At 36.1% G+C, this 23,183-nt stretch overlaps 1 protein-coding gene across 5 annotated transcripts; it reads left to right on the forward strand.

Moving 5' to 3' along the window:
- The first annotated feature begins 265 nt into the window (after positions 1-265).
- On the forward strand, positions 266-21,058 carry LOC122315020 (histone-lysine N-methyltransferase ATX2-like). Of its 5 annotated transcripts, XR_006243929.1 has the most exons (26): positions 268-1,206; positions 1,348-1,399; positions 1,514-1,588; positions 1,686-1,905; positions 3,366-3,489; positions 3,615-3,719; positions 4,456-4,658; positions 5,005-5,097; positions 5,229-5,326; positions 6,001-6,171; positions 6,998-7,141; positions 7,235-7,282; positions 7,884-7,998; positions 8,079-8,144; positions 8,229-8,290; positions 8,531-8,587; positions 13,559-13,627; positions 13,719-13,917; positions 14,397-14,681; positions 16,518-16,579; positions 16,664-16,741; positions 17,582-17,677; positions 18,196-18,299; positions 18,375-18,521; positions 18,688-18,810; positions 20,786-21,058. XR_006243929.1 is itself a non-coding variant. In XM_043130703.1 (25 exons), the coding sequence occupies exons 1-24, from the start codon at positions 596-598 to the stop codon at positions 18,514-18,516; spliced, it is 3,279 nt and encodes a 1,092-aa protein (XP_042986637.1). In that variant the 5' UTR covers positions 268-595; the 3' UTR covers positions 18,517-18,521; positions 20,786-21,058. The 5 variants fall into 5 exon arrangements, 3 of the variants coding, with proteins under 3 accessions (XP_042986652.1, XP_042986637.1, XP_042986660.1); XM_043130703.1 differs by lacking the exon at positions 18,688-18,810; XM_043130726.1 differs by lacking the exon at positions 18,688-18,810 and having other exon boundaries at positions 1,062-1,206; positions 1,348-1,410.
- The last annotated feature ends 2,125 nt before the right edge of the window (positions 21,059-23,183 follow it).

The raw sequence follows: 23,183 nt of genomic DNA on the forward strand, positions 1-23,183 counted from the left end.
TTGTCAATGAAAGAAAAAATCTATTTTTAAACTTATGACACATAAATAGGAGCATGCTACATTAATTTTTTTTTTACACATATACTTGTAATTTAATTATTTTGTAGTATATATATTATAATGCTCTAGCGGCGAGTAACAGACTCCTATTGAAATACTTTGTTTGAAAAAAAGAAAATAACTAAAATTTCGGTGGATTGCGCCAGTAAGGTCCCTACCAAGTAGATTCGTTAAAATGCGGCCGTGTATAATTTTCCATGCCATCGATTGCTTTGAGCTCGTCTCTCTCTCTCTCTCTCTCTCTCTCTCTCTCTCTCTCCCTTTGTAGCACACACGGCGGGAAACCGATATTTTGGCGAAAACCCTCCCTCCAATTCCCAAAACCCGATCCTCTCATCCTCCTCTTTTAAATCCCTAATCCAATCTCTTTTCCCAAAATTTCGAAACCCCACTCACTTCCACTCCGAGAAGACGTGAGAAAGTTTCGCTACCTATACTCCATTGACATAACTTTCCGTTCGAGACCGAGTGCGAGAGAGAGCAAAGGTAAGGCCCACCGCTTTTGCTTCTTCTCTCTCCTCGGTCGCTAAAATTCATGGCATTCGCTCTCAAGCACCAAGATGACGACACCACCGTCGACGTCCACAGCGCCGTCGGCACTCCCGTTCGGTATCTCCCACTTGACCACGTCTACTCCGCTACCTCCCCCTGCTGCGTCAGCGTCAGCGTCAGCGCCAGCGGCTCCTCCAACGTCATGTCCAAGAAAGTGAAAGCCCGTAAGCTCATCGTCAACGATTATGACCACGATCTCGATCCCGATCGCAAACCCTCCTCCCCTTCCATCCATAGACGACCTCCTCTCGTCCACGTTTACTCTCGCCGCCCCAAAACATTCCGCCATTCATCGTTCTACGATTCTGTCATCACCCGCGAAGAGGCAACTTCTGAGTTTGATGGGAAGTTAGGGGGGAGATTGTTGAACAACAAGAAGAAGAAACGGAGATTTGGGAGTAGTGAACTGGTGAAGTTGGGTGTAGACTCCAGCGTTTTACGCAGCCTTGATGGCCCGCGGTTGAGGGATTCCCGAAATCGTAATGCTACTAATAGTAATAATTCTAGTACTAACTCCCGGAAAAGGAAGCGAGTTTTTTCGGAGAATTGTGAGAACGTTTTGTCCGAGTCACCTTCCACCAGGAGATGGGTCAGGTGTGTGCTTTCACTTCAGTTCTGGAGGCATGAACTGATCATGCTTCAGCTAGGTTTTGCTTCAATTTTCTGAGTTTTCTTTTACTGAAAGTTGTGAGAGTCTGAATTACTAGCTGACAATGTGAATTGTGCCTTTATCAGGTTGAGTTTCGATGGTGTTCATCCAAAAACATTTATTGGACTACAATGCAAGGCAAGAACTTTGTAAGCTCTTTTTTATTTTATTTTTTTTATTACGTGGTCTTATTGGGTTTATATGTAATATTACAAAATTCTTATGGAATGAAAGTAAGTTTGTTGAGTACAGGTTTATTGGCCACTGGATGCTGATTGGTACTCTGGTCGAGTTGTGGATTACAATCCAGAGGCTAATCTACATCAAGTATGGGCTGCATATTTTTCGTTTCACATCGAGTTGTTGAAAGCTTCTGATTATTTGGATTTGAATTTTCGTGGCTTGACATTCATTTCCACTCCAGGTAGAATATGAAGATGGTGATAAGGAAGATCTGATTCTTTCAAATGAGAAAATTAAATTTTATATCTCTCATGAAGAGATGCAACATTTGAACTTCAGTTGTAGTGTTAACAGTATGGATGGCGATACCTATGATTATAACGAGATGGTTGTGTTGGCTGCAAGTTTGGATGACTGCCAAGATCTTGAGCCCGGGGATATTATATGGGCCAAGCTTACTGGTTTGTGCTTAATCTTTGTTTTTTGTTTGTTGGCTTTTAATCTATTTTTGTCAAGAATAGAAAAACAGAAAAGAAAAGCTTGAAGAGTTTGTTGAAAGAGAAGTGTTATTCATCACCCTTTAATGTGGCATTAGATGATTTGAAAACTACTTATCATTCAATCATTTGATACCACACAAGGGGATGGTGAGAGGTTAGTAAATGGATTTTCTCTCATTGAAATAGGCATTGTTTACCAGATCTTATGCTAATAAATTTAGTTTTCTATTAGTTGCTTCATCTTCTTGACTATTGGCTTTTCATCACAACATTTTTAATCATTATTGACATTGTTTATACTATCTTTTAGAGCATAAGCACATATCCATCTTGTGTACTTGGGCTATGCCTATTCTTATTAATACAATTGTTTACTTATAAAAAAGGATAATTAGCCCATATGATAATTGGATTTTTATAAATTGAGCCTCTTGGAATTATTATAAGGGGCAAGAACTTCTCCCTCCTAAACAATGTAAGATCCCATTTACAACCTTTATGTACTCAACTTGGGGTATTTCTTTTTTGATTGGCAATGGGTGTCTGAGACTCAAGTCAGGTATTATAAATTTAGTTATTTTTTTTTATAGGTAAGAAAATTTTATTAAGAAATGTAAATAAACATAGCCCAAGTACACACGAAGTATACAAATGCAAAAATCTAGGTTACAAGTCTGGAACTAGAAAGAGAAGCAAGGAAGTCATGGACGCTTGTTCCATTAAAAACAACAGCCAAAGCCCATTGTATAGTAGGCTATAAATTAGTAATTGCTTCCTCATTAAGTACATTTAAAGTTCTTTGTAATAGATACTTGTCTTATGTTATTATGGGTTTTAGGATTGTGATGACTGCCATGTGAGCACTATACTTTAGTCTTAATTGATAAAATCATGTCAGAAGTTGTTTGTTGGAGATTTTTTTCTCTTGAGATATACTATATCTCTTTGAATGCATCAATGTCTCACAACTCCCAATAATTTAGCATCTACCTATAATTCTTCATGATAGAGATTAGTTATGATTTGTGGCAACCATGAGAGATAGCTTCATGTCATTTACTGAGTTTATGTGAAGTGCAGAGTGCATTGTTTAGCTGTTACTCAAAGTTACTGATATGACTGAACAATATTTTTTAATTACAAATTGTACCATGCACAATGAATATGCTTTTTCCCCTCTAACCTTGTAGAAAAATGCGTCCTTTTCTGTATTAAGGCATGCTTTCATATGATCCCTTGCTTGTGACTTATTTTATTCTATTTTTTAAAGTCTTGTATGGATTTTTGTACAGTTAGTGTTTAATCTAGAAGTTAACTTGCAGTTTATGATATGTTATTCAATTTTTACTCCTATTGTTATACATTCATTCATATTTGAGTTTAATTTTACCCAACTTCTTCTTTCAATTGTTTTAGTGCAGGTCATGCTATGTGGCCGGCAATTGTTGTGGATGAATCACTCATTGGTGATCATAAAGGGTTAAGCAAAATTTTGGGAGGACAGTCAATTACAGTGCAGTTTTTCGGTACACATGATTTTGCAAGGTTTGTGATTTTTTAAATTAGAAAGAAATTCTATGCTTTTTTTACGCGCACTGGCTTATTGAATGCATATACTGTACCTATTTCTTTTAAGCTGACATTGCATATATTTTCTTGTTTTTATCTAGAATTAAAGTGAAACAGGTTATCTCATTTCTCAAGGGACTCCTTTCTTCTTTCCACCTGAAGTGCAAGAAACCTCGTTTCATTCGCAGCTTGGAAGAAGCGAAAACGTAAGATTATATACGAGAGTTCGTTTTCAGTAGAGGTGACATGATACCATTTTGCAGTGAATGCTTATTTTTCATGCAAGCCTCCATCACTCCTTGTGCAATGTGGATGAGCCCTTGTCAGGAGTCAGACTCAGTTTTAAATATTTTATTTGAAAGTAGATCCTCAAAACCATGCTTATTTGATCACAATATTTATTCAACATGGGATGCCTTTACGTCAAATACGTTCTCTTGGATTATTCTATGGGTCTTGTAATCTTTTTTTGATAAGTATGGGTCTTGTAATCTTCTTTTACCATCCTTGTTAATTATGTCATATGTGATTGCAATCTGACTAATTGTGCAATTTGTTCGTAGACCTGGGAAGCAAGTTTCCATGAGCTAGCTTGTTTCCCATACATGGCTGTACTTTCTGTCTTGTTTGTAACTTGTAATAAGTCATAATGACTTAAAATATTTTTGGGCTTTAGCATATCAATAAGCGACATACATTAGATACATTTAGTTATCAGTCACTTCACCTAGCTTTATAGGTATTCTGATTGAGTTAAATGCTCCTTGATCCTGACCATTTGACCTTTGCTTTTCTTTCTTAAAATAAATGGTTTAATGTCAAGTCCTTGTTGAGAAAAATTAGTTTCTATCATGTATGTCAGTTTAATCGAAAGAGTTTGGTAGGCTCTCTCTCTTGCGCACTTGAGATTTCAGTTAATGCAATCCTGTTGATTTTTTTCAGGTATTTGAGTGAACAAAAGCTTCCAAGAAGAATGCTACAGCTGCGAAATGGAATTACCACTGATAATGTAAGTGCAAGTGAAGATGATGGAGGGAGTACTGATACTGGTGAAGATTGCCTAGAAGATGTAGAGATTGATGGAGCATCAGAGAGCCTTGGTACTTCTTCCTATGTAATTGGGGATTTGCGAATTATGAGCCTCGGTAATTCTCTGTGGTTTGACGCTGCTTCTTATAAGCTAAGACATTTTATAAAGTTGCTTGTCTCATGTCTTTTGTCCAATTTTTCACATCACATTTGGGGCTGGGGTTATCATTGAGAACTTAGTTTTTGGGGTTAAACTGAGGACATGGCACTGCCTTTTTTTTCTTCTTTGGCATCTTGAGATGAGAAATATAATACTTGCCTTTTTGTTTTTCTATATATGACCCCTTTGGGATCTGATAGTTTTACTATTAATTGCCAAACTGCATTTAATGAAGAATATTTAAATTATTTGGTTGATGGAGACAGCCATTCTGCTAATGACCATTTGAAATATTCTTGCAGGTAAGATTGTCAAGGACTCGGAATACTTCCAAGATGAGAAATCCATTTGGCCTGAAGGATATACTGCTGTGAGAAAGTTTACTTCAATGAACGGTGGAGCATCTTTACAGATCCTCTCTATATATCTTTTTTGCTTATCACCTTGCTATTTCCATAAATCATGCTTAACATTTCGTTGATCATCTTCATCTTTATGACATCATTGCTTTTGGTTCTGAGTTCAGATCCCAGTGCATGTGCCTTATATAAGATGGAAGTGTTGAGAGATGCTGAATCAAAGCTTCGACCTCTATTTAGAGTGACATTAGATAATGGAGAGCAGGTTAGTGTGTAGTGTGATGAGAATGAACCAATGTTTTTTAATTCATGGCCACTCTGAACTCTTTTATTGCATGACTTTTTTATGTCTGTATCTTTGGTTTTTAACTTTTCTTCAACACTTTATCCTATCTTTTATCACTAGTTTCCTCACCATGCATCGATGACTGTAGACGGTGCTACTGCATCACTAAATTAAGTATTTCAGAAGTTTAGGATTTACTTTTTAATCTAGAACTAAAATTCAACCATGTGTGTCTGTGTACATTCTTACAAGTACCTATAAAAAATCTCACATGTTTAGTAAGGCAGTCGCCTAGACATATGTTCTTGATTTGGGTGCAGTTGTAGGAAACGATTTCATTATTAAAATAGGTAGAAAGTGACTGATTCAATTAGGTGTTCAATAAATCCATACCAATGTGCTTTCAGTTCGGTTTCAATGGACATTTGTAGGAACCCCTTCCACATATAATAGCAGATTGTTTCTTTGTATTGGGCCAAAGTGTAAACTTTGTTTCTGTTACGTTTTTCAATATCCTTGTTTACATATGGTAATACTTGAATTATTGCATGGTTCATATATACCCACAGAGACCAGAGATGCCCGTGTTCATGGTTTTTATATTCTTCTTTTTTTTTTGACAAGTCATTTTTTATTTTATATTCCCTTTACAGTTCAAAGGATCCACTCCATCTGAATGCTGGAATAAAATATACAAAAGAATAAAAAAAATACAAACAAGTAGCTCTGATTGTTCAAGTGCTGAAGCTGCAGGAGAGAGAATCTATAAGTCTGGTTCTTACATGTTTGGTTTCTCCAATCCTGAAGTTTTGAAGCTTATACAGGTACACCATCAAATAACACTGCCCTTGAATTCTCATATTTTGCACTTATCTCCATTTCCCCCTTCTGAGATAGACTTGCTATGTCATGTCTAGTTAACGAGTTAACTCCAGAATTGACAGTGTATTTTGGTTTACATATATTTAAGCATAATTGTTTTTTTCTCTTCACAATTGGAAGTTAGAAATTATAGTTTTTTTTTAATATTTTTAAAACTAAAGAGTTCTGTAAACTGTGAATTTTCTGTCACTTTAAAGGTTGTTTTCCCTTGAAATATGGAATAACCATCAGACTTCCGCAACTACCAAGGCAAAAGTTGTCTGATTGTTGTGAGTCATGTGAAAATTTGCATAAGTATGTTATCTGACTCACATCTATGGATTGAGAATGGTCTCCCTATTGTGAAGACCTTCATGATTTCTGCCTGTAGCTCCTTGAGTAAGTTTAGGTTTCATGTTTAAGGTTTTATTGAAAATCTTGCAGAAATTTCTTTTGGGTATAGTTTGCTGGTGCTTTGCATGTTTTTACTGCAAGGAATGATACTAGTTAATAGTCATTTTCTCGACTGAAGGTTTGCATGAACTTCTACAGCATGGAGTAGTTATAGTTGACATTTATTTTCTAAATGTATAAATCTTTTTTGTTGCTTTGTTAATAGTTCTCTAGTAATTATAAGCAGGCAAATGCAGCTGTTTACTTTTAGTACCATCTTGAAACTTTTTGAGATGCACTGAGACTATCTCATTGTTAAATATTCACAAACTTCTTCTCTTCCTATACCATATGCTCTAGTATATAGCCTAAAATCAGTGTTCATGGTATTGGCAGGGGTCATCTAAATTTAGACTTTCTTCAAAATTCTCTGTCTGCAAGTTAGCCTCTAGAAGATATCAAGACCCGCCTGTTGGGTACCGACCTGTTCGTGTTGACTGGAAAGACCTTGACAAGTGCAGTGTTTGTCACATGGATGAGGTGAAGCCAATTTTCTTGTGCATGATGTTTCATTGACACTCTTTTGTGCCATATGCGGCATGGTTTATCTGATTGATATTCTCTTGTTTATAGGAGTACGAAAACAATCTGTTCCTGCAATGTGATAAATGCAGAATGATGGTAAGGGCTGCTTCATTTATTTCTTTGATGCATGGGATGTTTGGATCTGAGGACAGAACCTGGTGTTAAAACTATGGACACTATTTACATCATTGAATGTTATGCCAATTAAATGAGGAATTTTCTGTTTGAATTGCCTACAATTTTGTGTTCTAATATCTTTCAAAAGATCATATTTACAGTCCAACAAATTGCTCAGTCTGTACTTTTGTCTCCAAAAATTTTTCCTCTACTTGAAACCTTAGGGGTTGGCTCAAGTGGTAAAGGCCTTGGGCTTGGGGGTATGCTCCCCCCCAAGTCTAAGGTTCAAATTCCCTTGGGTGCAAACAATCTCTAGGGGCCGTTGAACTGGGGGATTTTCCCCTTGAATTACCCGAGGTCCATTTGTTGGAAACTCATTGCCAAGGGCTTGTGCATTCCTGGGATTAGTCAAGATGTTGTTTCTTGACACCCGGTGCCAATAAAAAAAAAAATCCTCTACTTGATTAGTTTATTCATTTCTTGACAATCTCTTATTTTGTGTTTACCTTTTTCTGGTTGACTTCATTTGCAAAAGTGCTACTACCCATGTAACTTATATCTGCCTTTTCTGTTTGCTTAGGTCCATGCTAGATGCTATGGAGAATTAGAACCTGTCAATGGAGTGCTATGGTTATGTAACTTATGTCGACCCGGGGCTCCCAACCCTCCTCGTTGCTGCCTTTGTCCTGTTATAGGTACTAACATATGATTAAAACTTCCTTTATGTTAAGGTTTGGATCGTGCAACATTGAATGTGAGAAATGATCTACTTTAGGGGGCGCAATGAAGCCAACAACTGATGGGCGCTGGGCTCATCTAGCGTGTGCTATATGGATACCTGGTTTGTGAATGCATGGTCACATTTATGGTTATTCAGATATTTACTTTATTAGTTTTAACATAGAACTCACTATGTATACTGCAGAAACTTGCTTATCAGATATAAAAAGAATGGAGCCTATTGATGGGCTAAGTAGAATCAATAAGGTATCTCTTGTTATTTTTCATATATTTTCATATTCCCATGACCTGCATTTCTTTATTTACTTTTTCAAATTAAAAAAGACAACAATATTTTTTTGTGGGGATTAAGTAAAATTGCATTGTGAACTCTTCAAGTCTTTGCTATGAACCATTAGAATTCTAACTGTCTAAACATTCTGCGAAGTGTTTTTCCCTTCCTGCTAGTCTTTACTTCTTTTTTCATTTCTTGGTGTGTTTAAACAGGATCGCTGGAAGCTGTTATGCAGCATCTGTGGTGTATCTTATGGAGCTTGCATTCAAGTAATTTCATGATTCTTATCATAATTATGATTAATTTCAATGGTCATGGTTAACTTTATTTTTTAGTGGCTTGTGTCATCGTAACTCCAAACTCTAAATAGGTCAACTTTTCTTGCTTACATGACACATTTGGCTTGTGTCATGGTTTTGGTTGTCTGTGTTTGGTCCTCATGCGACTTTCTTGTTTTAATGATACCATGTGAAGGTGCTTCCTTTTTTGACATCTTTGCATGACAGCTCAAAGAACTTTAAACTGTTAGCATTCCCAAATAAGATTTCTCTATTTACTCTTAATTGCTGGAGGTTAACATTGGAGAGGCTAAATCCCTACTCATTTAGGATGAAGGTAATATGAAAGAAACCATACCCAAGCAGTATCTTCCAGATTGGCAGATCCAACTCTTCACACCTTTCTTAGCCTAGAATTTCCATTTCAACAACTTGAGACGAACCATGAACCCTTCTGTGTTATTTGGTGGAGATAGTTGCTGCTCTTTGAATTAGTGGAGAAATTAATTTTGGATTTATAAAATATAGCAGGGAATAGTTCCAACTCGTGTAGGATGGAGGTAGTATGAAGAAACCATGCCTGAGCAGTATCTTCCTGATCCAACTCTTCATGTCTTTCTCTGCCTAGAACTTCAATCTCAACAATTCTTGAGACAACCATGAAACCTTCCATGTTATTTGGTGGAGATACTTGTTGCTATTTGAATTATTTGAGGAATTATTCTATACAGATTGTCTTTCACTAAGTGACAGTGAACTTCCTTGGTGTATTGGGGGAGATTTTAACGTCACTCGCTTTCCAAACAAATGAGTAGGAGGTCCCAGCTCTAGCTGAGCAATGATGGATTTTTCTGAATTTATTTGAGCAAGAACTTCTGGACATTCCTCTAGTGGGTGGCACATTCACATGGTCTAGTAATAGAGAACATCCAGCTTGGTCAAGACTTGATAGATTCCTTATTTCGTCTGATTGGGAAGCACATTTTTCAAACCTAATCTAAAAATGGCTTCCAAGGTTATGTTTGGACCACTTCCCCCCATTCTCATTGATTGTGGAGGCATCCAGGGAGGTAAAAGATAATTTAAGTTTGTGAATATGTGGCTGAAATCAGAAGGCTTCATTGAGCGAGTTAGACAATGGTGGTCTTCCTATCTCATACAAGGCAATCCAAGTTACGTGCTGGCTTGTAAGCTAAAGGCTCTCAAGGTGGACTTGAAGAAGTGGAATGAGCATATTTTTGGGAATGTGGAACACCAAAAGAAGTCTCTTCGACGAATTACAAGGTTTTGAAGGCATGGAGGAAGAGAGGGGGCTTTTAGAAGAAAAGCTCACAAAAAGCATCTCATCTTGGATATTGAAAGGTTGGCTTTAATGTAAGAGATTTCATAGAGGCAAAAATTGAGGGCTCCATGGTTAAAAGAAGGGGACAAATGCACCAAGTTTTTCCATCGCATGGCTAATTCGCATAGAAGACAATGTCATTGAGTCCTTATTGGTAGATGAGAGGATTAGGGGTGATACTTGCATATGGGGTGACCCCGCACCTTGCCCCCACACATGTGGGGGTTGATGTTTCCACTCTGGGCCCCCTGCCTCAGTGTTAGGGGCGAACATCCCATCTGCCTTGCCTCTTGCCCACTTCAAGGGTATTGATGCCCCATTAGATCTAAAAATTGTTTTTGGGTTAAAAAATATTTGTTTGGATCCAAATTATTATATAATTAAAATTTATATATATATAACAATAATTTAAAAACTGATAACATAAAAACTATGTTATTAGTTTTAAATTTGTTAGATTTGTTTACAAGAGTGGTATACTTGTTCACAAGATTATATTGCATTGATCTCCTAGGCCAACCTTTATATAGGAGGTCAAGACAATGCAAAAGTCTTACCTTCAGAGCAATTTTCTTGGAAACCATGTTTGGATGGCCTTGTTGAGTCGATTGGCCAGCAAGAAGCAAGTTGGCTAGAGAGGCCATTTGAGGAGATGGAAATTCGCAAGGTGGTGAGAAGTATGGCAGGTGACAACTTCAGTTCTAGATGGGTTCACTATGGCCTTCTTTAAGGCATGTTGGGAGGTAATTAAAGATGACATCATGAGCTTCTTCCATGAGCTTCATGAATGAGGTAATTTTGAAAAAAGCCTAGATTCTACTTTCATTAATCTTATCCCAAAGAAGTCGGGGGTGTCGAAGATTAAGGACTTATGTCCTATTAGCTTGGTGAGCGGTATGTACAAAATGCAAGCCCCAAAATGCATTCATATGAGGTCGGCAAATTCTTGACTCAATTCTCATTGTAAATGAATGTTTGGAGAGTTGAATCAAGTCAGGTGAACCAAATTATTATGCAAACTTGGCATGGAGAAGGCATATGATTGTGTAAAATGGAATTTTTTTGTTAACATGCTTGAGAGGTGTGGACTTGGAGCAAGATTGGGTTCTTGGATCAAATTTTGTATCTCCACTGTACATTTTTCTATTTTGGTGAATGGTAGCCCAATGGGTTTCTTTGGAAGTTTGAGGCAAGGTGGCCCCTTATCTCCATTGCTATTTATTTTCATAGTGAAAGCTTTTAGTAAAATGATCGCAAGTCTCGTGGAAGGTGGATTTCTTTTTGGCTTTGTTGTAGGGGATGCACAAAATCGGCACACTTGAGATGACCCACCTCTTATTTGCAAATGACACTCTTGTATTTTGTGGGGCTAGTCATAATCATATTCAAGCTTTGCAGGCTCTCTTACTATGCTTTGAAGCAACATCAGGCTTGAAAGTGAATCTTACCAAGTTAGAATTAGTTCCGGTTGGAAATATTCCAAGTGTTTTGAGCTTGGCCAATATCTTGGGGTGCAAAGTCTCCATTTTTCCAATGAAGTATCTCAGTCTTCCATTGGGTGTCTTCTTTAAGTCATAGTCTATTTGGGATGGGGTGTTGGAAAAAATGGTGTGCAAATTGGCGAGTTGGAAGAGACTTTATTTGTCCAAAGGTGGTAGAGTTACATTGATCAAAAATACTCTATCCAACTTGCCTACTTATCTTTATTCCAATTCCATGCAAAGTGGCTCACTAGTTAGAGAAAGTGCAAAGAGATTTCCTATGGGGGGAATAGACGAAGAATTCAAGTTTCATTTGATGAATTGGGCTATGGTTTGTACCTCTATACGTGAAGGCATGTTGGGAATTCGGAATTTGTTGGTTGTCAACAAGGCTTTATTGGGTAAATGGTTATGGAGGGTGATCATAGATTTAAAATATGGTGGATTCTAGGGATGGTGCTTGAATGTGGTGAGTGAACCACATGGGGTGGGGCTATGGAAACACATAAGAAGAGGCTGGACCAATCTCCATTGATCAAACATGTTTTGTAGTTGGGGATGGCTCTAGAATTAAATTTTGGGATGACTTATGGTGGGGAGATCAAATCCTCGAAGAAGCCTATCCAATACCATACTACATTGCACAAAGAAAGGCGATTTCAGTAACAGAGCTTATAGATCTCTCTAGTGGCTCTCCCCAATGGAATATCATTTTCCTTAGAGCTGTCCAAGATTGGGAAATTGACACATCTACAAATTTCTTGAATATTGTGTACAATTGTAGAGTGATTGGAGTTGATAAGATTATATGGTCACCATCAAAGGGAGCTTTACTAGACAATCATACTATAAGTCTCTTATGACACTACAAAAACATTCCCATGGAAGAACATAAGGAAGACTAAGGCCCTTCTAAAAGCTTCTTTTTTTGTATGAACAACTTTGTTAGGGAAGATTCTCATCATATATAATCTAAGGAAATGCCGACTCATTGTATTTGATTGGTGTTACATGTTTAAGAAAAGTGGTGAGTCTATGGATCACCTATTATTGCATTGTAATGTAGCCATGAGCTTATGGAGCGATATCTTTGCGAGAGTGGGACTCTTTTAGGTAATGCCAAGAAGGTTGTTGATTTTTTGGCCAGTTGACAAGGCATTCGGGATAACTCTCAACTTGCAGTTATGTGGTAGATGATACCGACCTGCCTATGGTGGTGCATATGGATGGAGAGGAACGGCCGAAGCTTAAGGATCGTGAACGGACAATGGACGAACTTAGAACTTTTTTTCTTCACACTTTATCCCATTGGTTGACAGTAATAGACTTTAATGGCATGAACGTACATGATTTTCTTGTATCTTTAGGTAGTCATGCATAGGTGTGGCTCTTGTACATGTCCCATATATTTGGCTTCACCTATTTTCAATAAAATTCTTATATATTGATCAAAAAAATAATAATTACCTTTTTTTAGACTTAAAAATTTATTAATATCAATAGGTGTAGCCAAGTACACTGGAGAAGTTTATTACTCATACTGTTTTGTTCTTTAATTAGGAAACTGCCAAATGAACTTGATAATTGTGTCTGCTACAAATATTTTTATTGCCAATCTGCTCTAATTTAACAATTTTTCACAGAAAAGAAAAGTTAGCCCACTTTAGAAAGTATCCTTTTGTAGTTTCCACAAGTTATCTGGAAAGAAAATGATATTTCCTGAAAAATGAAATTTGGTATTCCTTTAGTGATTGCAGCCCATAGAATGAAGAATGTAGGGCATGAAATAAGTAGGATTAACCAATTATGAAATAAATTTTCCGTCAATGGTTTTTTCCATGGTACTTAAAGCATGGAACATGCCAAAATAATAAAATTCAAATGTAATCTGGATTGACCGATCTAAATACAGTATATATGTATATATATATATAGAAATGTTTGGTTTGCATAGAGATCTTACAAACTGACATGACTTGATGCGAGACTTTATATCTACTTTTGTAAGATCCCTGTGTAGATCTACCACTTCTTTTATATATATATATATATTATATCTTTTTAAATGTAAGTTTACATTTGTGGTCTCGCTTCCTTATTTCTAGTTATGAATTCTTTCTAAATGGAAATTCTTTGCAGTGTTCAAACAATACTTGTTATGTAGCGTATCATCCACTTTGTGCACGTGCTGCTGGTTTGTGTGTTGAGGTAGATTGTCCTCTCCATATTACGTCTTCACAGATGTTTCTCATATGGTTCATCCATATATATTAATCTAATTTCTTTTATGATTGTCTAGCTTGAAGATGAGGACAGACTATATCTGCTTGCCGTAGATGATGATGAAGAAGATCAGTGCATCCGATTGCTATCGTTTTGCAAGAAGCATAGGCAACCCTCTAATGAGCGTTCGGCTGGTGATGAACGTATTGGGCAAGTTGCTCGTCAGTGTTCAGACTATACCCCACCATCTAATCCTTCTGGCTGTGCTCGCACTGGTATGTTATTAGACATTTAGTATTACTGTGTGTTTGTCTTTGTAGCACTGTTGCTACATGAATTTGCAACTTGTTATCTCACTTACCTCTCTCTCTCTCTCTCTCTCTCTCACACACACACACACACGCAATATTGCGGTTATATTGCTCCTGTGCCAGTTCTTTCTCTATGAACTGTTGGTCTGGTTGTTTTTCTGACACTTGCCTTGCTGTTAAACGGATGTTAGGTTATTCTCTCCACCATTCAGCCATCAAAAGTGGATGGAATCATGTCTTTTAAGGGTCATAAAAAGGGGCACGTGTTACAATTAGCACTTCCATTCTCTTTCCTACCGTAGCTCCCACTGCTACTTCTATTTCTCACCAAGTCATTGCCATTTAACTTTTGCATTTTCCATTAAATTCTGTTACATTGCTGCCTATACTCTCAGTTGTTTGGTTTTTATTTATGTTAATCTTTCATGCCCATCATTTGGCAGAACCTTACAATTACTTTGGTAGAAGGGGGCGGAAAGAGCCAGAAGCCCTTGCTGCTGCCTCCTTGAAGCGCTTGTTTGTACAGAACCAGCCTTACTTAGTGAATGGTTATGGCCAGCACACATTTTCAGGAAACTTGTCTTCTTCCAATGGACTCATCGGCTTCATGTTCTCTTCTACCCTACAGAGGCTGAAAAGCTCTCAGCTTAATGCTCCTAACAACATACTCTCAATGGCTGAAAAATATAGATATATGAGGGAGACATTCCGAAAGAGACTAGCATTTGGTAAGAATTGGTTTTACTTTTAGCGAGCTTTTGCTGGAATCAACACTTTCTATTTCTGTGTTCTTGCCATCTTTGGTTTTGCACGGAACTTGCTTATCATGTACTTGATATATTCCATATATCCATTATATATAATTTAGTCTTTGTTTATTTGCACCAGTATCTTCTCTTCCATCCAATGACTCAAGATTGCCGTTATGAATCACCAAAAAGTATATTGTATTCTTTTTAGTCGAAGCAAGTTTTATATTGCTGACTTGGATCATTTGTTCTAAAGTATTGTAGATTTTGGGCTTTTGGTAATGTCATCATATTCTTTCCTAAACTACTACTCTTTTAAGCTGTTAGGCTCACTCTCTAAAGCTTGTAATTATTTAATTTTTTTCTTCAAAATGCTGGGTAAATTCACTAATTATAAGGAATTAACACATTATTTGTTTGCATTAGCTTAAGAATACAGTTGCGTGCTTCTTGAAGTGAAATTTTTGTAATAAGAATTAGGTGTATTCTGACACGAGTTTCATATTTGTTACCAGGCGTACACCTGGGAATTTCTAGTTTCTCTTAGAAAATGTACAATAAATGATGCTTTCTACCATCATGTTGTTTCGTTGATACCATTTTATTTTTTAACACGACGTGAAGGAAACAATTTTCTTTTCTTAACATATAGTTCTCCACATCCATTCTGCTCTTGAATTTGATGGGTGCTGCTTTGTCATAGTTGTGAGATGGCCTGGGTCAACCAATCATGCTTCAATACCATGTAAAAATGTTGGAAGATTGGTACTTATCAAAAAAAAAAATGTTGGAAGATTGGTGTTGCGTTATCTAATATCTTCAGATTTGGAAACATTATTTTTTGGGGCATTATACATAACCTCCTAAACTATTGGCCTTATGCAGTGACATGTTATTCTTCTAAGTTGCAGTGATGTGTAAACCACAGAAAAGTTGAGTTGCACCCTTTACTTGGCACTAAAATAGGGGGAGGTTGAGCATTGATAAATGATTTTTACCTGCATATATACTTTCATGTAGGGGTGTCAAATCGTGTTAACGGGTCGTGTTCGTATCGTGTCAAAGCACGTATATTATACTATATATCTCAACCCTAACCGGACCCGTTAAGCATATCTTGTCAAAATCTCAAACCCTAACACGACTCGTTAACATAACGGATTGTGTCGTGTCAACCCATTTTGACCCATTAGTGAATATTATAAAATAAGTTAAACACGACACAATACGACCTGTTTCAAACTATTTATTTAAATAGGTTAAAAAGGTCCGAAATTAACTAGTTTGACCTAATTAAATTTAGCATAATTTTATATAAATTTAAAAATCACAATATTTATAAAAATTATAAAGCTAAATACAAGTCCAAAATTACAATCCAAACAATAAAAATATCGATATTAAAATTCTAACAATTTTACTTTTAAGTATAAAGGTATAATTGTAACTTTAACTTTCTTAACGTGTCATAACGGGTTGACCCGTTATCAACCCGTTAAGCAATCGTGTCTTAACGGGTCAACCCGTTTTGACCCGAACCCGTTAAGACTAAATCCTAACCCGCTATTATCGTGTCGTGTTCGTGTTGGGTTAACGGGTCGTGTAACATATTGCCACCCCTACTTTCATGAATCTTTTAAATACCGGCATTTGACCTTTTGTATTATGTTTTCATTTGCAACAAACTATTTTGTATTTTTATTATTATTGGGGATATATATGGGTCCAGCACTAGACAATGACCACACCTACACATTTTATTATTTTATGCATGTCTAATTCTGGATTCTGTGGTGCACTTTATTTTAACAATAGGGAAATCAGGAATCCATGGGTTTGGTATCTTCGCAAAGCATCCACATAGAGCAGGAGACATGGTAAGTAATCTGCTTACCATTATTTTAGGATCCTTTATAAAAGCATCATGCATTAAAATGAAGGATAAATTGTACTTTATGTAGGTGATTGAATACACAGGCGAACTTGTTAGACCTCCTATAGCTGACAGGAGAGAGCGCTTTATATACAATTCATTGGTGGTTAGTGTTATTTTTTTTCCTTAATAATTTGTGTTTATCTGTATGAGCATTATACGGTTCATTGAGTATTAAGTTCATCTCTGGTTAATCTTCTAAATTCACTTTTTAAGGTTACATTTCATTGAGTCCATCTCTGGTTAATCTTCTAAATTCACTTTTTAAGGTTACATTTTGCTCTATTCAATCAATGGTTCTTAGGTTGCAGAAGTGGTGCATTTTCCTATTGATAGAAACCTATACAGTGAAGTCCTTGTATAGTTGATGATCTTCCAGCTATGCAGTAAATTCCTTATATAGTTGATTATCGGGAGATCTTAAAAGCTGTGTATTTTTTAAGTTTGGATTTGATAAAAGGAGAATGGCTTATTATTTGTATGGACGGAGTGGAAATGAGAGTATAAAGAATTGTGGCTCCTGTCTCCTTTGTTTGGATCTACTCTCTTGTGTAAGGGACAGTATTTGAGGATCCGGGGGTTTCTTCCAAGGGTCAAGTTCACAGGGCCAGCCTAACCTCAATAAAAAAAAGTTGGAGTTTTGAAGGAGTTGAACTTGTGTATCTCAAATATTTTTTCCCAAGAACTTTGTAGGATTTGATGTCTTCCTTTTGGAGTTTTTATTCTACTTTAGCATCTTTGAACAGCAGAAATCACTTGCTCCTGGTTAGTTTTGGCACTCTGCTACCTGATAGTCTTGTTTCTGTTTGCACTGGAGATTTGTTTTAATCTATTCATAGATGTGGGAAGACTATTCTATTTGTTTCTTGCTTTTGTAACTGCTGCATGTGCCAGTGAAATAACAAAAGGCTGCTCCAAAAGTTGTTGATTACCTTTCCTCATGCAGGGTGCTGGGACTTATATGTTTCGGATTGATGATGAGCGAGTCATTGATGCCACAAGGGCTGGAAGTATTGCTCATCTGATTAACCACTCCTGTGAGGTGCGTATCATCTGCTTTTTCTTTGTTTATGCAGTTTGTGAGTTTTGTGAAGTATTTTTTATTTGGAGTAGCCTTTAAATGTACAATAATTCACTTTAATGATTTACATTGTACCAATCACATTAATTGAATGAGATGCTAAGTTGTTGCAACTGCTTTTGCAAAAATGCTGAAATTTGGGACCGTTCTGGATCTCTCCTTGTAGGATCCTGCTTGGGCAGGAGTGACAATGGGTAGTGGCCTACCGTTCTCTCTTATTATAAAATCTTGAGGGAGCATATTGCTGGCGAGGATAATTTTGCACCCATGATAACATTACTTCAGCTATGAGAATTTTGTCTAGCCATTCACATAATCATACTCGAATGCTAAGTTCTTAATGGAAGCAATGATGCCAAAGTTGAGATGTGTTTTTTTCTTCCTGTTTGTTTGCTAGTTTGTTTTTCTTTTTCTTTTTGATTTGGGGGTCTGGATTTGGGTTGTTGATTGCTTACCTATTTAATTTTTCTTGTGTGCAGCCAAATTGCTATTCAAGAGTTATAAGTGTCAATGGTGATGAGCATATAATTATATTTGCCAAGAGAGACATCAAAAGATGGGAGGAACTCACATATGATTATAGGTTTTCTTCAAGTCTAAATGTATGCAGTTGTCTTTCACATTTTATAGGTGCTGAATTTCTATCTCTATGTCACAGATTTTTTTCAATTGATGAACAACTAGCATGTTATTGTGGCTTCCCAAGATGCCGGGGTGTAGTTAATGACATCGAATCGGAAGAGCGAGCAGCAAAGCTATATGCACCTCGCAGTGAATTAATAGATTGGAGAGGAGAGTAAAAAAGGTAAGCAAACTATACATAAGATCTTTTTTGTCCTTGTGTCTTTTTGCTCGTAAAACTCTGCAAGAAGCAGCTTGATTCAAGTTGGGTATTCAATAAATGAAATAAGAAGTTGAGATCTTGTACATTACGACATGCTGTTTCACAATAGGAGTAATTTTTTATGCAGCATCTAGATTGTTAAGTGATTACAACAAAAATTGGGAGGGTGTGGCTTCTGAAGAATAATTTCATTGCTCGGTGTATAATGAAGACTAAAACCCCCTAGCCTCTAGTCATAGATAAAAAAAAGGTAAGCGCCATTTATAATGACAAAATGTGCCGATGAAATGCGATGATCAAAAACAAGGACTTTGCTGTCCATTTTTTGTTTAATTGTAAAATTTTGTTTGGTTAAAATGCCTGGAAGAGAGCATGTTTGGTGAAGTGAAATACTGAAAATCTTATGTTGTAAATGCAAAGCTGTATCGTCATAGCTGCATGCAATATATATGGGATGAAATTAAAATTTGCTCTCATTGCTCCTTTTGTTTTAAAGAACTCTAATGATCCTTGAGTAATTTTGGTATGACTTGTATGCGAGAAAAGAGTGCATCTTTAGTCTGGTTTTGGTGCAAAACAGTGATTTACACCCATCAATAGGAGGCTGACGTGCATCTTTAGTCTGGTATGACTTTTCAAATGCTCCTGCTGCATTCGATCGTTGCCTAAAACACGGAATCTAACGGAACCAAACAGTGCATGAGGATAAAAACAATCTGAGCTGTGAGCCATATCTTCTCTATGTCACCTGGGGAAGGTGGAAGTAGAAAAAATGGGGGAAATGAAATGAAATGATAGACATGGTGGAGGTGGTAAATGGAATAAAACCTGGTATTGGTGGGATGGGAATTAACGGTGCTGGTGTAAGGCTGAAATGGGTTTAGGAGAAGTTGAGGTAGCTGAAATGGGTTTGGAAAAAGTGGAGGTGAATATGATGAGAACTCTAGTGTCAGAGAGTTCTAAAAGTTCTTGAAAAAAGCAAAGATTGGAGAAAATTTAGAGATGAGAGATGACAACAAGGTAGAGATGAACGGGGAAGGTGGGGGGAAATAACCATCCATTAACTGTGGTGAGCAGCTCAATTTTAATTGAAATTAACTTCAACTGCTAAAAGGACTGGGTACAAAGCTTAATTGAGGAAGGCAATGCCCATGTTCTACTTTTAAGTTGATTGTACATAAGCTGCTCTGGAACCACCTGATGTTTCTTCACATTGAAATACTTCAAAGCTAACTTAACTAAAGATGCAACCATGTAAATTAGCAAGTGAAGCTAACTGAACTTAAAGATGCAAACCATGTATGTTTTGCCACCTGATGTATTTTCACATTGAAATACTTCAAAGTGAACTTAACTAAAGATGCAACTATATAAATTAGCAAGTGAAGCTAACTGAACCATGTACCTTTTCTTACATAGCTAAATGCAAATTTTATTAATAATAACAGTAGGCATAGCCCAAGTTGTATTGAAGAATGTTTTGAGTTCATTGAAAGTCTGTTCACAATCTTTGAAGTTTCTGTTGTTTCTTTTCCTCCAACTACACTAAAGCAAATGGAGTCCATCTTCCTTATGGATGCAATTTGTGAGATGCAATTGTGTAAATTAGAAAGTGAAGTTGCGACACGCGTGAAGCAACAGTCAAATAGCTTGTCATGGTTGGTTGAACTTGTGATTTTGTTCCTTTGTGACTGGCCAGTGCCTTGAGGAATCCATGGCTAGGCTGTCCAAATATTCCATAAACTCTTTTTTGCTTGCAGTGGTTATAACATCACGTTTGATAATTGCTCATTTGAGTTTCAGCTGAATCAGTTTTTGCATCACTTATTTTTATATTTGTGGTAATCATTTTGTTTAGTGGTTCTGGTCCTTTATCGCTTCAATTTAGGGTTGGTTCAAGTGGTAAACGCCTTGAGCGTGGGGGTATGCTCCCAATTTTTAGGGGTCATTGGATTGGGGACTTTCCTCTTGAATTACCCGAGATGCACTTGTAGGAAAAATTCTTTACCGAGGGCCTGTGCATCTTTAGGATTAGTTGGTATGCTGTTCTCAAACATCCGGTACCAATAATAATAAAAAATTGAAAAAAAAAAAAAAAAAAAAAGGATTTGATACTACTTTCCATTGTGATTCTTCTAACATGTTTTTGCCTTGTTGACCTTGATCTCATGACTAACTCTTCATGTTCTCTTTGTTCTGATCATTTTTCCATTTTCCTTTTGCAGAAGTTTCTCACTGTAAAGATTGTTTATCTGAGATGCTTCTGAAGAGACATCTTTTCTCCAACCTACTCATCGGCTCTTATTTTTTATTGAGGCAGGAAGCGGTGTAGAGTTCTGATTTTTCTTCTCTCATCTATTTGTTACACAACCAAAGAGCTTTTTTCGTAAAAGCTCTTTAATTTGAGCAAACCAACTTGAGAATGGTATCAGGAAAAAAAAAAAATTCTTAACAAAAATTTATTCGAGCATGAGAAAAGGTGTATTAGTTTCATTTTACTTCTAACTTCACCCCCCCACCCCCCCCCCCCCCCCCCCCCCCCCCCCCCCCCCCCCCCCCCTCTCTTCTCTCTCTCTTTTCTTTCTCTTTTCTCTCTGTTTTTCCTTTTACCTTCACTTTGCCATCGGTTAGGCAAACCAATTTTCATGCAATGGAGCCAACCTTCTATCAAAAAGAAAAGAGAAAAACAAAGGCAATTTGAAAGTCAAGTGCTTTATTAATGATTGAGCCTTTTTTTTTTTTTTGATGTTTTTACAACTCTTCCTAATTCATTTCATTTCATTTTATCTAATAATTACAATTTTTTTAAATTTTTATACAAAATAAAATAAACAATTTAATTTTTTTAGATTTTAAAACAAAAATAATATTAGAAAATATATATTAAAATTATTTTATTTTATTTTTAATTTTAATTTAGATTTTATCACATTTCATCTGAATACAAATACAAATAATTCCACAAATAAAGCCGGATTATTTTTAATGAGAAATAAAAAATTCTATCTGTAATCTCTACTTGGGAATTATATGTGTACGCTCTTTATTAAATGAGATATTTTTTTATAATTTTAAAAAAAATTAAGATAAAATTATATAAACTTGCATTGCCGTCCTTAATCGTTGTTCATTTCTAATATTTTATTTGTTTTGGGGGATTGTAACCCAGTCAAATTGCATACGTTTCTGCGCTGGTCCGGATGTCTTGCCCAAGTTACAAACAAATCCAACCAAAACCCAAATTGCAACCAAATCATGTGTTTTTAAACTGATCCGTTCCATATCGAATAACATCCAACCAATTAAGATAGGATAGAATTAGCAATCGGAATCTCGCCTTTGCAGGAGACACTTTTTGGCGAATATTGTATGGAGTCTCAAGATAACTTTGTTAATATGAGTTATTTTGGCCTCATCCAAGAAAAATGTATTTGTCTGCATATGAAAAATCTTCTTACTAGAGTTTATCAAAATTCACTAGCGTTCTTAGTTGTATTATAAAGCCTGAAATGATAGAGAGATTGATAGACACGTAGAAATGAAATTTCATGGCTGTTGCAATTTTTGCTGTAGTTTTTATGAGCTTTTTAGTTGACATTAGATGCATAATACCTATTTACTCTTAACAGATCCTAATGTTGTATCCCATCTTTAGAGAGCACTTGTAGACGGCATTTCTATTTAGTAAATGGAAGGGTCGGAGGTTTAATAGGTTATTTATCCAAATAAATGTCTGTCTGATTTCACTACTTTTTCTATAATTATGATTTTAAGTATATTTTTTTAATTCCATTTATTTTGCAATAAATATTTAAACTTTTGTATGAATGGGTTTTTATTTATTTAATTTAAAAGCTAATATTTTTAGTCTAGAAATAAGAGTAGCGTCAAAGACATCTTTATATGAGGAGGAGGCTTCGTTATGATGTTAGAATCACCAACACGGAGTGAAGACAGACTATTCAGCATCATAATTGACAAGAACCCCACAAATCTCTAGGAAGAAGATAAATTACATTTGTCATGAAACAACGAAAAAAATGGCAACAAAAGAAAGCATTAACGTAGTGTGGAAAAAGGCAACAAATAGTTAGAAGTTGCGGAGGTGGACGAAGGAAAATGATGGATATTATTTCCTTACACCTACACGAAAATTATTGCAATAAAAGATCAACTGTATGTAATAAAGATGAAGTTGGGTTTCGTTGACCGTCAAACACTTATTAGATCAAAACAAGCAATGTAGTGGCCATGTGGCATTAAAACAATCCAACTTTTAAGAAAAATGATAAATACATAATACTTTTCACAATATATTTCACAACCATATTTTAAAATGAGGATATTATTGTAAAATACCTTATTAAAGTAACATTACTTTACAAAAATATCCTCATTTTATCTCACTTTACAGTGATATGTTGTAAAAAGAGTATTGTGTGAATATCATTACTCTAATTTTAAACATGACCCCAAAAATTCCACGCCAACCACTTTAGGTTCTGCTTGGCCACTGAGATAAGATGATAATTTTGAGAATTTTGTAAATAGTGTTAAGCTGATATGAGTAAAAAATTTTGAGTTAAGTGGAAAATTTCGTGTGGGTCCCATATAGATATGTTT

This window comes from Carya illinoinensis, chromosome 1 (genome assembly GCF_018687715.1).
Source record: "Carya illinoinensis cultivar Pawnee chromosome 1, C.illinoinensisPawnee_v1, whole genome shotgun sequence".
In the NCBI taxonomy this organism is placed as follows: Eukaryota; Viridiplantae; Streptophyta; class Magnoliopsida; order Fagales; family Juglandaceae; genus Carya; species Carya illinoinensis.

What these genes read in the sequence shown, in the direction of transcription:
- LOC122315020 (XM_043130703.1), top strand. Translation starts at nt 596, where the DNA reads ATGGCATTCGCTCTCAAGCACCAAGATGACGACACCACCGTCGACGTC. An exon ending in CTGCCTTTGTCCTGTTATAG is followed by an intron (nt 7,999 to 8,078) that starts GTACTAACATAT and finishes GATCTACTTTAG; the next exon opens with GGGGCGCAATGAAGCCAACA. An exon ending in CCGAAAGAGACTAGCATTTG is followed by an intron (nt 14,682 to 16,517) that starts GTAAGAATTGGT and finishes TTTTAACAATAG; the next exon opens with GGAAATCAGGAATCCATGGG.